The sequence below is a fragment of the Elgaria multicarinata genome, chromosome 4 (genome assembly GCF_023053635.1).
Source record: "Elgaria multicarinata webbii isolate HBS135686 ecotype San Diego chromosome 4, rElgMul1.1.pri, whole genome shotgun sequence".
NCBI lineage: Eukaryota > Metazoa > Chordata > Lepidosauria > Squamata > Anguidae > Elgaria > Elgaria multicarinata.
The window spans coordinates 117122731-117138354 of NC_086174.1; the positions used below are offsets into that span (position 1 = coordinate 117122731).

The following is a 15624-nucleotide window of genomic DNA, read 5'->3' on the forward strand; positions in this document are numbered from 1 at the left end:
TATCCCGTAATATTTAAATAAGAGGAGAGGGGGGAAAACCCCCACCAAGATGTTATGTGCAGAGATGACAACGTTGACATGAAGAATAGGTAATTCACAGTTCATCTTTTTTTGCCCACAGCCACTAGGACTTTATAAGAGATCAGAAAAAGTAGGATTGCTTTTTTTTTAAACAGTTTTGTGTGTGTGTTTTATATTTTTTAAAAAAATATGGACCAAACTCTGTTCAAAGCTCTGGTGATCTTGCTCTGGAATTATTGGATTTTAATGGGTTCTGTTAAGGGAGGCATAGGAGACAATCATGTCCACTCCAGTTTTATTTACCGGAGGTTGCGGAACCATGAGAGAAGAGAGATCCAGAGAGAAATTCTTTCCATTTTGGGTTTACCTCACAGACCCAGACCTTTTTCACCTGGAAAACAAGCTTCTTCTGCACCCCTCTTCATGTTGGACCTCTACAATGCTATGACGAATGAAGAAGATACTGAAGAACTGGAGTATTCGCTGAGGGAATCGCTGGGTGGAGAAAGCAAAGGGCTAAGGAAGGGATACCCTGCATCTCCAAATGGATACTCTCGAAGAATACACGTATCACGCACAACTCCGCTGACCACACAGAGCCCTCCCTTAGCTAGCCTGCATGATACCAACTTTCTGAATGATGCAGATATGGTCATGAGCTTTGTCAATTTGGGTATGTTTCATTCCCCCCCCTTCGAAATTAAATACATTTCTGCTCTATGTTTGACCCATAGTCAGGACTTATCATCTAGCTTGTAATGGCAATTGGTCCCTGGAAGGTGTGTTAATAATACAAGGCAAAGTTGTGCTAATAGTAAAGTAGCTGCACTTTACTAGGAGGGACGGGAGAAAGGTTTCTCTCACTGTTTATATAAAGTGAGTTTCTATAGCTTCCTTCTCCTAGCTTCTGTTTTCCTTCTTTTGTTGATGTAATGAAAGTTGTACCCTTAGGCAAGCTGCACTTAAAAATAATAATAATCCAAAAAATAATAATAATCAAACACTTGTGTTCGGTGCAAATTGTTCACTTTACAACTGTAAACAAAGCTGCATGGCATAAGTTGGTCAAAATTTATGTTTGAAGGTTATAGCGTTATATGGGGGAAGAAGCGAAAATTCAAACCATTTGGGAGAGAATGTGTTTTTTTAAACGGTTTCTCATACATGACAGGCAGATATGCCGCCTCATCTTGGTCATAATTTTGATGGAATTCAGTGGGACAGACATGTGGGCTGCATTGCAACCTCAAACAGGTTTCAGACGCATCTGATATTTGTGTTCCTTTTTCCTATCTGAGTTGAAATTCTAAGATTAAATTTTCTGTATTATGGGATACACATTCCCCCCTTTCTTATTTTGTATCCGCAAATCTCACATTTGTACAGTTGGATTATAGATTCTACTCAGGATCACTTTGCCTAATTTAAAAAAGAGCAGCTTGTTCCTCTCATTCATCAGCCCCCTCCCCCATTTATTTTAAAAAACATGAATACAATTTTTTTCCACATAACAAATGGAGAGTGTTTTAGGGACTTCCTGAAGTTTTTGAACATATGTAATGCTTCAGAGAGGGATATGATTACAATCCATGCCATAATGAAACAATGAGCTACATGCTCACCTTTTAATAGAAAAGGTCATTTTTAAGGATGTTGCTAATAAGTAATCCCATACCTACGGTGACCAGTTTAAAGTTCAAGGGGGAAAGTCTGCGGCCAATGCCAGCCGGCAGTAAACAGTCGTTCAACTCTTCAGGTATTATTTTTGTGAAGTGTTTAATTGAAAACTGCCATAGAAGGTGTGATTAATTCTTGCTTTCTAAGGGAATACTTTCGATGAGAACCATCAACCTATAACCTAAAAGATCTTTCAATGGCTCTGTTTCAGGATGTACATATGTCTTCTAAATTCCCATTCACTATAAAAGGTTACTACAACCATTTGTTGCAAAAATGTTTGTCATTTGCTGCTTTTAGAGACAAAGTTTAGCTACCAGAAATATAACAATATTTTGCTAAGTAATTGTTTGATAGCAGAAACCGGTTTTCAAATCTCATTGAAATGTATCTGCAAATGTAGCGTGCTTTAAGACCATAGCAGAGTTGGATTTTAGCAAGTGCAGATGTTTCTTGAGAGTTTCCTCTCATATTTCCTCTAAATGCTGTCCGACTGTTATCTTTGCTTTTCTCTTATCTTTGGGTTGATTTAACTTGTCCTGCATCCAAAGTGAATTTGAAATTGGAATATTAAAAAAACACACAATAACACTCACATACATATCTAAGGAAAAACTAGGATCCCCAAAAAAGATTGAATAATACTCAGATTTATACATTTTAATAGAGGTCTGTGATGAATATAAATTGACACATTACTTAATACTAATCTTCTCTAACTCTTTTTAGGATTGACCTTTTTTTGTTGATTCAGTGAATGTACTATTAAGCAAATACCTACATTTCCCCCTAAAACCCTTCACAGATATCCAGTGGTTTGATTCTGCAAAAACCAAAACTAAACAAACACGTTGTTCAAATGGATTCAAGTTTAACCTTAATGTCCATTGTATTTCTTATATCAGAGTTTTTTTAACTGCCTCTTTTTACCTATATCTTATTTTCAAAGTGATAAGAAACAAGCAATAATAATAGACTAGAAAAAAATCTGATTGATATAAGAAATACAATAGTATTAAAGTATTTAGCAGTATTTAAATGCAATAGCATTTAACGCCTTATGAAACATCAGTATATTCTCTATAGAATCTTCAATGGAGGACTTTCCTATTTTCTAAAATGTACAAAAAATATTGAAATCCCAGGTTTGCTATATAAACTGTTTAACTTTATTTGTTTTATACGAACCATTAAGTGTAGGCTTTGGTTCTCAAAATAGTTTAACCCTAAATCAGTTTCAATGGCCTGCTGTAGTTTGAATAATGTATAATTGTGGCTTAAAGCATTCTCCACTTTGCAATACCTATTGCAAATATCAGTGCCTGCTGCAGGCTAACTAAACATTTTAATTGAAATTAACTCATTCTAATACAATTACCACACAACTAAATTATGCTGCAATTCAATACTTAACTGGAAGTAAGCCCCATTAAACTCAATGGGACTTCCTTCTGAGTATACCAGCATAGAATTGTGCTGTGAATTGCTCATGCAACTTGCCATTTTATATTATTTATCTGACAACCAATAAGTAATATGGATTAACATATAAAAGGGAAAAATACAGTGATAAATGAAACCCCTTATTTTAACTCTAAAACATTATGAAATCTTTGGTAATATGCTTGAAGTTGTTTGAGATTCAAACAATCAACTGCAGTCAAATTGCTCTGTTTGAAAATAGTACTGTTTGTGTTAAAGTGGAGGGCCATTATCAAATTATAATACTTTAATCCCCCATGAGGTGATAAAGAATTTGCATAAATCATTGTATTCACCAACTGTAACTGTTTAAAAACTCGTATGCTAAAAATAACAAATGTGAAGTGTTAAGTTCTAGAAATAGTATTTGCTGTGAGCTTGAGGTAATAAAATTATTCTTGAGGGACATGTGAATTAAAAGGCAAAAATCCTCTTGGGGAACACAAGGTCATTCCAGTCATAATAATTATCCTGGTAGAATAATTTTTGATAATGTTAGCTTGCTTTGCTAATAAAATTTAAAATGCCTGAGAGGTTATTGCAGTGGCAATGTTTAAAACATATCTACAGCTAGCAATGAAATTAAGTGAAATTCACCTGCATTTCAGATTTTGATAGATTTTCATCATCTCGGAGTACTGTCATTTTTCTTCCTCAAATGAGCAAGTATAAAGCATTTCTCTGTGTCTTCTCTACTGGGAGCGTTCTAATTCATGTTCATGATAGAATAACCTCTCCATTTCCCTTTCAATTGACATATATATCACACTACAATTGTCATCAATATGTCTTTACAATTAAAAAACAACAGTAAGAAGTGTTCTGATACACAGAGAACTCCTACAGAACATGCCTTGTTCCTTTTTTGTGTCCTGCTTCCCTCATTCTATAATTTAAAGGATTTTAAGTGAAGGGACATCAATTTAAATTCTGGAAGTGTCTTCCTGTTTTTTCCTAAATAGATATCTAGGATATTTTCCTCAACAAACTGCAATCCTATGTATGTCTACTCAAAAGTAGGTCCCACTGAGTTCAGTGAAGCTTACTCTTAGGTAAGTAGGTATAGGATTAGTAAATCACACTGTTCCTTTTGCCCATATTTGATGACAGAAGCTTAGAAAAGCTTTATCCAAAACTGCTCAACTTCTTCTATAAAAGATCAAGTTTGAAAGGAAAACTAACCAACCAATAGCTGGAACATTTTCCTTAAAAAATGGAAATATTTACAGAATAATTTTTAAGCCTACCTTCATTCTTCATTGGAATTCACATCTATCTCTGATTATGGTTGTTTAAGGAAAACAAGATTGTGCCATCCTTTCTGTTCTGTACATTGTTTTAAAGAATTACTGTGCACTTGTTTTTTAAAATCTGAACTGCAGAACTGATGTATCATTCTCCCACCTTTATTTGTACTGCCAATCTACTTTTGATGGGTGGGGGAGATAGCATTCTGGAAGAAATTTTAATTGTGCTGAATTCCAATTCTAGTTGCAAACAATATATATATATATATATATTTACTCAAGCTCAGTGTTGTTTTAGAACTACTTTGCTAAGATAAAACCCACTTGGACCAGTCTCCAGTGATCATCTTTTTGAGGGTTGGGTGGAATCAAGGTCTAAATTTTGTTTTACAGAGAAGTTGTGGAATACCATAAAACTTTACAACTGTTTATAGGTTAGGAATAGCCAATTATTTCTTTCTTTGAAAGAAAGAAATAATTGTGAGAGTAAGATACTAAGGATGGCAATGTGAGAGTAACATACTATGGATGGCTCCTATCAAATGTGTATTCATTTCAATGGGACTTCCACTGTCGTCCTACAAGGGTGAGCTATGTTGAAATAAATGCAGGTTATTAAGCAGTAATGCTTGGTGCATTGTTCCAAAGGTTAATTTAATCATTCTAAAGGTATCATTATACGATCTTGCTCATCCTCAGATAAGCACACATTATTCCGTTTTTACTTTTGGTTTGCTTATACAAACTAGGTGTAGATTTGAGACTGAAATAAATGGAAAGTAAGGAAGGGATTTATTAGACTATACAGCCAATTTTCTGCATCAAATTCTTGAGAATATTGGCTACTGAAAAAAGAGCAGCTGGATAATTGGAGATCTTTCTTCAACTTAGTTTCGGCTTTTGTATGCTGAAGCCTGATTCACAGGGCTGTTGGTTTGAGGTTTCAGTGCCCAGTTTCCCCCCTTCATTTAGACTAACAGGGCTCCCTCATCTTAATGAGTGAATCATCTGACTCATTCATCGTTTGTAGAAAGTAGGGGTGGACGAAAGTGTCCATTATGTTTCCTTCAATTTCTCATTTTTCCCATCTTAAGTTTGATTTGTCTCAAACTTTGAGATTTTTATATTTTATATTTTGGTAATGTATGAAAAATTGCAAGCATTTTTATACATGTTTCTCCTAATACATGCATCTTTACCTAATTTTAGGAAGCATTTTTCCTAATATGATACATTTTTAATATACTTTCCCCTGACATAAACATTTTATATTCATTTTTGATTGGAGACGTCCATTACAAAATTCGATGAGGTGCGTAATTTGAAGAATAACAGAATTTCACTTTGCATAGTGTTTCAAACATGTGAAAAATGAATGTCACCCCATCCGTAGTATAAAGAGCAAGTTTTATATGGCATTACAACTGCTAGCGAAACTGACAGCTTCTGCTACATTGTAGAAAATGCTGGTCTTCAAACAAGCAAGTAGATAACTTTTCCATCTGTGTTTCCTCCAGTAATTTTATAATTTATGTACTTTTCAATAGTATGGCTTTGTGTTCTCTTATTCCCTTTGTCAGAAAAATCTGCTTGCCAGAAACAGGTCCAGCTCAGTTTTGGGGAGCAGGGGGAGGATCACCATCACGTTTGAAGTTTTGTGAAAATTGTACTCCATTATCTGGAATTAAACCAAGATAAGTAGCAAAATCCTCTTAGCAGGCAGTGTTTTTCCTTATTTTAGCCCACTTCAGATATTGTGTTTCATAAGTAAACTGGCATATAAGTCCAAAATGACCTGAAAGGTAGCTTTGAATAATGATTTTGAATGCAAAAACTAGGCAAACCACATTAATAAATGAATTTCTTAAAACACACACACACAAATTCTTTTATATTTTGTACAGCTAGGATATTACTCTCTACAAACATTTCTAACTATTCTGAGGTATTACCCAACAGTGTTTTGAAAATAGATACTTTCTCCCCCCACCCTCATGGATTTGAAAGGGACTTAGCATCTTTTTTTGCCAACAAATCTGAAAGAAATTACCAATAGCCCAAGAGAAACTGATGTAGCAGATGGTTAGGAGTGTATGGTGAAGGGACATGTATGTGTGTGTGTGTGTGTATAAAAATATGTGTTTTTGTTAATACCATTAGGAAAGAGACTGATACAGTTCTGCTCCCCACCCCCCTAGTATCAGTTGCTTTTTCAGACTAAACACAGACTTTGGGTGGGAAACTGTGGGTTACATACAATACATGTTTTACTAGGAAAACAGAAAACTCATAGCAACCATGGATAGCAATTAAAGTCATCCATAATAACCCTTTGGTTGGTGCAGCTTCTTGTTTCCTGGAAAACCATGTGGTGCGCAATATTCCTAAGCAGCATGTCTGCTCCTACACAAAGACTTATATGACAGCCAGTCCCTGGCTATTATGAACAAGAAGGGAGGTTGTTAAGTATTTGTGGTATGAGAAAAACTCTGACGTGAGACATGACTTTCCACTGGTTGAAGTGTGATTCTCTCGTTGCTTCTTTGGCTTTTCTTCTAACCCACCCTCGGGTATTTGGTCCCTTGGCAGTGCTTTTACATATTTCACAATGATGGTATAGTTATCATCTCTGGCTTACATGGCCATTGTTAGGAAAGGCATTGTGGGCACCTGCTGAGGACTACACACCTGCAAGGGGCCCACTGCCATCCTCAGGAGCTTCTGGGTCCTGCAGCTTCTCATTGTTGCTGCCTTTTCACTTGCCCTCTTGAAGCATGCAAGCTATGGCAAGAGTGAGGAGATGGGGCAGCATCCCTACTTCCCTTGTGCATTTCCTCTGTGTGGGTATGTGGATTGGACCCAGAGGGAGAGGGCAAGTGACTAGGCAGCAGCACATGGAAAAGAATTTGGGGGCCTAACTGAGGGCACCTTGCCCAAGCTCCCCCCCTCAAAAAACAAACAAACATAATATCACATTATGGGCTCCTTTGGGCATAACCAGTTATTCAGAATGAGGAAGTGTGTTGACATATGATTCAGGGTTGTTAGGAGAGCAACAAGCTAGGAATCCCAGTTTGGATGTAATGTTAAACAAACCATGGATAGAGGCACCCTGGTTTCTTTACTCACTCATAGTGTTAAGTAGAGCCAAGCAGGAGCAATTGAGCCGTGTGTATCGGCATACTTTCGCATTTCCAATAATCCAGAATTCTAGAGACTTCTAGCTTACTATTACTTTTGAAGAGGCTGTTGCCTCTTCATCCTGGCACAGAACCCTTCATAATAATTGAGCAACTCTAATTGTCTGGAGGAAAATACTTATTTTTTCTTTTAAGTTATATTTTTATCCTTCCTTCCCCCAGAAATAATAAATGAACCAAACAAAATTTAAAAACACAAACCAATAAATCAAATCAGAAAATATAATACATTTATTGTAACCCTAGCTGAATATTGTCATCCAGAAATATCTTCATAGAATTAACAATTATACAAAGAGCATACATAATTCTCTTTCTAAAATTATATGTGCTAATGAGAAACGTTGTACTGAAGAGTTATTGTTTATGTAAGAAAACAAATGCAAACCATCTATCCATAAATGAGTCCAGCTGTGTTTGTCAGAAGTGCATAGTAACCAAGTCAATTTGCCCATTAGGACTATGGTTTCTGGGAGGGGATGTCCCAGGGACCACAAGGGTTTGTGGGGCACTCTCAGAGAGGGAGGTTTGAAGATGGAGGAAGAGGACCACCACTGGTGGCCTTGATGCAGGACTGGTGTTAACGGTAGGCATAGTTGGGCACCTGCCAAGTGACAAGAGCCCTCTGGTGTTCCTCCTCCTCTTCATCATTGCAGCATGTTTGTTCACCTGCCTCTCACTGAGCACTTGACAGTGGTAGTGGCAAGAAGGAGGAGCAGTTGATGGCACAGCTTACATGCTCATTGGCTCTCAGCATATCAAGCAAGTGATGAAAAAAAGGAGAATGAACAATATCAGCTGTTGTCAGTGGTGGTGAGAAGGTAAAGTCACTGAGGGAGGAGACCCATTGAGAAGTGCTTTCTTTTGTTGGTCCTGATAAATCAGTTTCCTTCAGTGACCCCTAATTCATGCTCTCCACTCACTCCATAATGTTCATAATTTAAATTTTGTTTATCACATCCTCCTTCATATTCATCATCTTTTCTTTCAAACTTGTATTATGTATGTTGTAAAACATTTAATCACAGTTATGCGGAAGCCCCAGGGATCCCCAGAGCTGTGAGAGACTGCTGACTGCTACTAGTCTTTGTAATTATTTCTCGCATTCTTCCTGCCTTCTCTCTCAACTTGATTTCTAGTCACCTCTGCCAAGCACTGGTAAGGTCACTGAACCTATTTATAATAAGTGCTTTAATTATCCTGCTTAACTAAAACTGAAGGGAAAAACCCCAACAGTTGTGCACACGTATATCCAAGGCCAGCTGAGAAGAACCAAGGGAAAAATGAGTTGGATCCAGATTTAGTCATACCTAAAGTAGACCCATTTAAATAAATAAGGTTTAAGTTAGCCATTGATTTCAATGGGTCTAACTTGTCCAATTGATTTAAATAGGTCTACTGTTAAGTATGAGTAAATCGGAATCCAGCCTAGCTTCTTTATGCTACCAGACAATTAATTCATAAAATATTGTTTACTCCGATGGTGGTAACTCTCAAAGGATTCATGTTCAGGGCCAGACCTACACCAAGAAGGATATGACACTTTGAAAACAGTTTGAAAACTATATATGGAGTGTGTTCTTGGCCCCAGCAATTGTCACTATTGTTATAAACCATTTTAAAGCAGTAGTGTAGATCCTGTCCAGGTGTTTCAAAGCGTAGGTTCCTGAGATCCTGAGGATGAAATTTGGGACCTCATGTTTGTGAAGAATGTGCTTTGCTTTGAGCTATGGTTCTATTCTGTTGAAAATTAGAGTCTGTTTCATCAGACCTTTTAACTGATAAAATATTTAATTGATTAACTGATTATGTCACGGTCAGATAAGTTACAACTGGTACAACAAAAGCTTCCAGTCATTGCTGTCTTCAATATTTTCATGTTCATCCCATTTGAAAATATAAGATGACAATACAATAGAACTGAAATGGCTTTTAATACCAGCAAGTTCAAGGCCCATCAATATTGGTAGAAGACCCTGGATTTAAAACTGCTTGGATGCTGATAAACTGTCAGCTTCAGTGGACTGATGTTCTTGTAAGAAGGAAAACTACCCCATTTCTTCTATTCTAAGACACACTTTTTTTCCAATATAAACATCTCTAAAAATGGGGTGCGTCTTAGAATTACGGGTGTGTCTTAGGTTTTTTTTTTCTGTTGGTGGTACTGAAATTAGTGTGCGTCTTACAATTGATGGCGTCTTACAATTGAAGAAATACATGAAGAATCGATTATGTCTTACAGTGAGAGTAGTCAGACTGATGGGCACAAAAGATAGGGCCTTTTTAATGGTGGCCCCATGGCAGTGGAAATCTGTTTTGGGCAAGGTGCTCATGGTTCCTTCATTGCAAGCCTTTAAGTGGGCTTTAAAGACCTGTTTCAGGTTGCTTTTTCTTTAAATACCATTGTTCTATTTGTATGAACTGCTGTTGAAACGCTATGACACATTTAGTGAGATCAAACATTTAGTGAGTTTTAATGGTATTATATTAGTCTTATATTGTCATTTTTATTACTACTGTCATTGTTATCGTTTTAATGATGGCTTGATATATGGTGCATTTATGTTTGGAATGTTAATTTTGAATATTGTATTTTATTTTTATGGAAATAGGGTACCTTTAAAAGTTGGCCTATAAATGCCTTCAATACTTAAATAAATAAAGTGTTCTGAAAGGCAAACTGTCTGTTAGTTTTAGGTGCAAAATGGAAGCAAAAGTCATCTTATTCTTTTTTGGAACAGTGGGCTATTTAAGAGTCACAGTTGCAGGAATATTAATACACAAATAGACTTCCCCATATACACTAGCTGGTCCATCAATTTCAATTGATTTTGGACAGCCACATGCACATTCCATTGGCGCTACATGGAATTCTGGATTAAATCCTGAGTTGATTAATTGATTCAAGCTTGCAGCTATGTTGTTTAATATGCACCTAACTGACTTGGTAACATCCTTTTTATTCTTACTAATATTGATATGCTTTAAAACACTGACAGCATCTTCATAACAACTGGGTTTGCATAACACGCTAACCCACACTTAGTGAACGAGTGTGGGTTGTTGTTGAACTGTGGATTGCTTGTTGATCTGTGGGTTAGCATATTGCCTGAACCCAGAACATTTTTCTCAGGGTGGCTTGTTAACTATGCAGTGTGGCTTATTTTTTCTGAACAAGCCACCTTGAGAACCAGTGGTTTTGTTGTTGGGTTGTTCAGGTGGCTAACAAGTACACTGCATGGTTAACAAGCCACCCTGAAGAAAATATCCTGAGTTCAGACATCACGCTACCCTATGGTTCAACAAAGAGCCCACAGTTTAACAAGAACCCACACTAATCCACTGAGTGTGGGTTAGAGTGTTGTGCGAGCCCAATCACTGAGTGTGGGTTAACGTGTTGTGTGAACAGCCCAACATCTCCATGAAGTGGATAGTGATGGCAAGCTTCCCTTGACTAGTTTTGGAATAGAACTGGCAATTATGAATGTTGTCAGAGAATTGCCTGCTTTTGAGAGATCTTTATTGGGTTTTGATTCTTTGTGCATGCATCACTTTCTGGAAAAGTAGTATGGGTTGGGGAATGGCAGAACAGCACCTAAGTAACTCTGGGTGTGGATCATTAAGCTGTAATCCCCCCCCCCACTTGCTCCATGCACAAACAAAGAATGCAAGAAACAAATCAGGAGACAAAAAACACAGCAGTCTTTGCCTGAGGAGAGCAAAAAGGAGTTCGAAAGGCTTCATTCACCCTTCAGGTTTTTTTAATTGGATCTTGACCAATTGCAGGCTCTTGCTTAGCTAGATAAGGATCTGACTAGTTCCCACAACACACAACCCTGAACATAACCTCCACTAGGTTCAAGCTACCTCATGGGTCATGCATGCCCATTGGGGATTCCTGGCTTTTTCTGAATTTTGAAATTTCCCAAGTCAGTTGCTCGCAAGAAACAAATCAGGAGACAAACACGCTAATCTTTGCCTGAGGAGAGCAAAAAGAAGTTCAAAAGGCTTCGTTCTCCCTTTGGTGTTTTTTTATTGGATCTTGCCAAATTGCAGGACTCTTGCTTAGCTAGATAAGGATCTGACTAGTTCCCACAACACACAACCCCGATCATAACCCACCTACCTCATGGGTCATACATGTCCATGGGGGATTCCTGATTTTTCTGAATTTGGAAATTTACCAAGTCAGTTGATTGTTTACTCAGGGTTTGAGCCAAGGCATAGTGCTATAAATTCAATTCCATTTTAAAAGCATTGTTTCATTGTGACTAAAAAAGGGGTGGGGAACTTCAGGCCTGCAGGCCAGATCTGCCCCACCTGGAGTCGCAATCCAGCACTCTGAGGTTCCCCAGAAAGCCACGCCCCCTTTCCCTCAACCGCCAATGATTTACTGCAGGGTCCCCAAACTTCTTGGTCCTGTGGGCACATTTGGGAATTTGAGAAAATATTGTGGACGCCACCATAAAATGGCTCCCATGGAGGATGACGGTAGTCACGTAATGGCTGCTGTGGGGGGGCCTGGCTGGTTAAAAGTGATGTAAAAGGGGAAGGAGGAGAGAAACAGTGAGGCCAGAGGGAGATAGGGAGGAGAAAATAGAAAGTCACAAGGGAAGAAAAAGAGCAAGACTAGAGGCTAGAAAGGGAGAGAAAGAAGTCTGCCTAAGCCCAAACATTGTCCATGGATTTCTTAAAAGGATATCTTTTGGAAGGGGGCAGGGAGGGGAAAGCTTTGAGAACACCATTGGAGGTTCCCATGGGCACCATGTTGACCCCCTGGTTTAGTGGTTTTCTGGAATTTGTGCAATATCCCCCCCCCCCGGTTCTGAAAGGTTGAAAGGCCTCTCCAATGGCTTAGTTACCAGCAGTAGGTGCTTTAAGCTAAAATAATGCCAAAGTATTTTTGGCCCCGCCTCCTTGCCTTTGGCCCCTCTCTCCTCATTTGAATACAGCTACTGAGAACTTCTCTGAAATGAAATTTGGCTCTCAGGCCAAAGACGTTCCGCATACCCAGACCAAAGGGTTAAAGTAAATCAAATCTGAGGAAGGGGAACACTGACTCTGAGCTTTGCATGTTTAGTACAGCAGATGAAGGCCGCTGAGGTCGTGCAGCACTGCTACGAAAAGCTCACATTGATTTTAAGTTACGAGTAGCAGTAAAAATAAATCAGAATCCATTTAGGTATTACAAGTTGTGAAAATTCATATTCCCTGCCCATTATTTTTGAACTTAGCAGAAATCACTAGAAGTAGATTGTCATTACTTATTAGTGCAGAACCGAGCTTGAGACGTGATGAAATGGCCAAAACCATCCATTACAGAGTAGCTTCACTCAAAATGCAGAAGCAGCCCTCTCATTGAAGGCACCCAGAGTCTACGGTGGAGGTGAAATTTGAACTCTGATCTGTCAGATCTATCTAATATACTAGTCACTGAATTTAACTATTTACCAGTCAGCAATATAAACTAATAAGCATGTTAACATTGCATAAAATATAATACGAATACAAAACCCTAAAATGACCATCAGGTACAAGAGCTAAAACCACAGGGACTAAAATAATAGATCATACTGCTTCTTGAATAAAATAGGATTCACGCTATGGATTGATTAATACATACTATTGCTTATCACCCAACTGCCATGTTGCATATAGAACGTGCAAACTGCTTCTGTTAAAAAGCGTTGTGTTTGAGATGGTGTGATGTTATACGAGAATCCAATCTGTGCTGTTCTGTGATGTCTATTTCACAAAGCCAGTGTGTCTAAACTGTTGGACTGGGAGTTGGGAGTTCGAGGTTCTAGTTTCCACTTCTAGTCATGGAAGCTGTGCGTGGCTTTGGGCCAGTCACAGGCTCTCAGCCCAACCTACCTCACAGGATTGTTGTTATGAGGATAGAAATGGAGAGGAGGAAGATTATGTACTGCCTTGGGTTCCTTGAAGGAAAAATGGTGGGATATAAATCCAATAAATAAATTAATAAGCCACTAATTGAGGACGCAGTCATAGGCCTGCTTCAGACAACACGCTAAACCATGCTGCTTAACCACAAAATGGGAGAGGGCCTTTTCAGTGGTGGCCCCCCGACTGTGGAATGATCTCCCCGATGAGGCTCGCCTGGCGCCAACATTGTTATCTTTCAGGCGCCAGGTCAAGACTTTTCTCTTCTCCCAGGCATTTAACGGCATTGAACAACGCTAAGTTTGTTTTTAATGGACCCCAGAACTGTTGTTTTAAATGGATGCTGCTGTTTTTATGCTGTTGTTTTTATGTCTCTGATGGTTTTTAAATTTTGTATACTTTTAATGTTTACTGTTTTTAGCTTTTGTGAACCGCCCAGAGAGCTTTGGCTGTGGGGTGGTATATAAATGTAATAAATAAATAAATAAATAAATAATGCACTCCCTTTACCATTTTGTGGTTAAGCAGCATGGTTTTGCATGTTGTCTGAACCAGGCCATAGAGTGATAGCATTCATGTATAAATCAGCCCTGTACTGCTAGGGCCGGGATCAAGTTAGGCATGATTGGAGTGGACACCTGCTTAGAGCCATATGTTAAAAGGGACAAAAGCCCCCTGGACCTCTCTTCATCACTGCAAGCTGCTTGTTCTCCTGCTTTTCATTCTAGCCCAGACAACAGTGGTAGTGAGAAGGAGAAGGAGCAGTAGATGCCGCAATCTACTTGCTCTCTATCACTCAAGCAAGCAAGTGGTAGCAATGATGGGAAAGAAGATAAGGAGGGGTAGCAGCTGGTGACGATGGAGGTGAGAAAATAGTAGATTCACCAACAGACAGTGCCCATTGAGGGTGTCTTGCCCAAGGGCCCTCCAAAATCTGAAGCCAGCGCCATCCTGTAGACTCTGATCAGAATACAATTGAGGTGAGCCCATATGATTGAACTATTGTTTCCATTAACCTGCTGTGACCACTCATTCTTACAAATGTGCTCCCATGCAGAAAAATCATTATACAACAAAGGAAATTAGGTGGTTTCTTGGGTGGGTTGGGTAGTTTTCATGTGTTGTCTACTTTTCTTAATCTCAGTTTCATCATGCGGTGGCAGTGGTGGAGGAAGCATTATGATAACATTTCTTTTTAAGTAGCAATCATGTAAACTTGCCTTTACTTACTGTATACAGCAGGAGTGGGCAACCTGGGGCACTGGGCATTTTTGAGAACTCCACTTACTCCATCACCCAAATTCAGTGGTGCAGCAGCAGGGGGAACAAAAAAGCAAACCAGCCCCTTCTTGAAACCACTGCTCTGCACTGCCAAAATTCAGAGGCAACCCATCCAACTTCCTATTAAAATAGGCTTTCCCAACTGCTGCTGCTGCACCACTGAAATTTGGTGGAACAATTGCGTCAGGGCGAGTGGGTGTAGGGGTGTGGCCTCCACTGGGGTTTAAGGGGGCAATGTGCCCCCCAGTTCCTGGAAGTGTCTCACTCCTGATGCACATCAATGCTTGGATAGCAGTAAACTGAGTGCATTTGAAGTGAGTGACAGTGTGTGCATGTGTGTGTGGAGGGTAGGGAATACGCTGCTTTGGGAGAACTTCTGCCCTGAAAGGCAGCCAAGAAATGTTTTAAATTAATAAAATAAATAGGGAATGACAGACATAATTGGAGAAATAATCTAGAAAGCATGAAAAGTGTAATAGAATATAATACGAATACACACACATACACACACAAGAAAGGGGGGTTGGGGAATAGGAAAAGATCAATTTAGTTCCTCTTGCAAGTGGAAGGAGGGATCTGAATTGCTCAGACTTTGGGCCAGAAGCTATCTTTAGCAGCTATGTCTTTTTAAATGTTTACTCTGGGGTAGGTGCAGGGACCCTGATCCAGATTTTAAAAGCCCCTTTTCCCCACGGTAGGGTCCTGATCCAAATTAGCCCTCCCTCGCCCCATGTCTACAGTAGTAAAAATAAAAATCTAGTAGATACTAGGTAGGGATTTAAAGTAATGTCTCTTTGGGCCCCTCTTTGCAA

General features: G+C 38.8%; 1 protein-coding gene across 1 annotated transcript in view; it reads left to right on the forward strand.

Annotated features, from left to right (window-relative positions):
* The first annotated feature begins 201 nt into the window (after positions 1-201).
* The window catches only part of BMP5 (bone morphogenetic protein 5), a 74531-nt gene continuing 59108 nt past the window's right edge, over positions 202-15624 (forward strand). The window contains exon 1 of the mRNA XM_063125048.1: positions 202-694. Coding sequence (XP_062981118.1) covers positions 211-694 — 484 coding nt within the window. The 5' untranslated portion in view covers positions 202-210. The remainder of the gene's footprint in view (positions 695-15624) is intronic.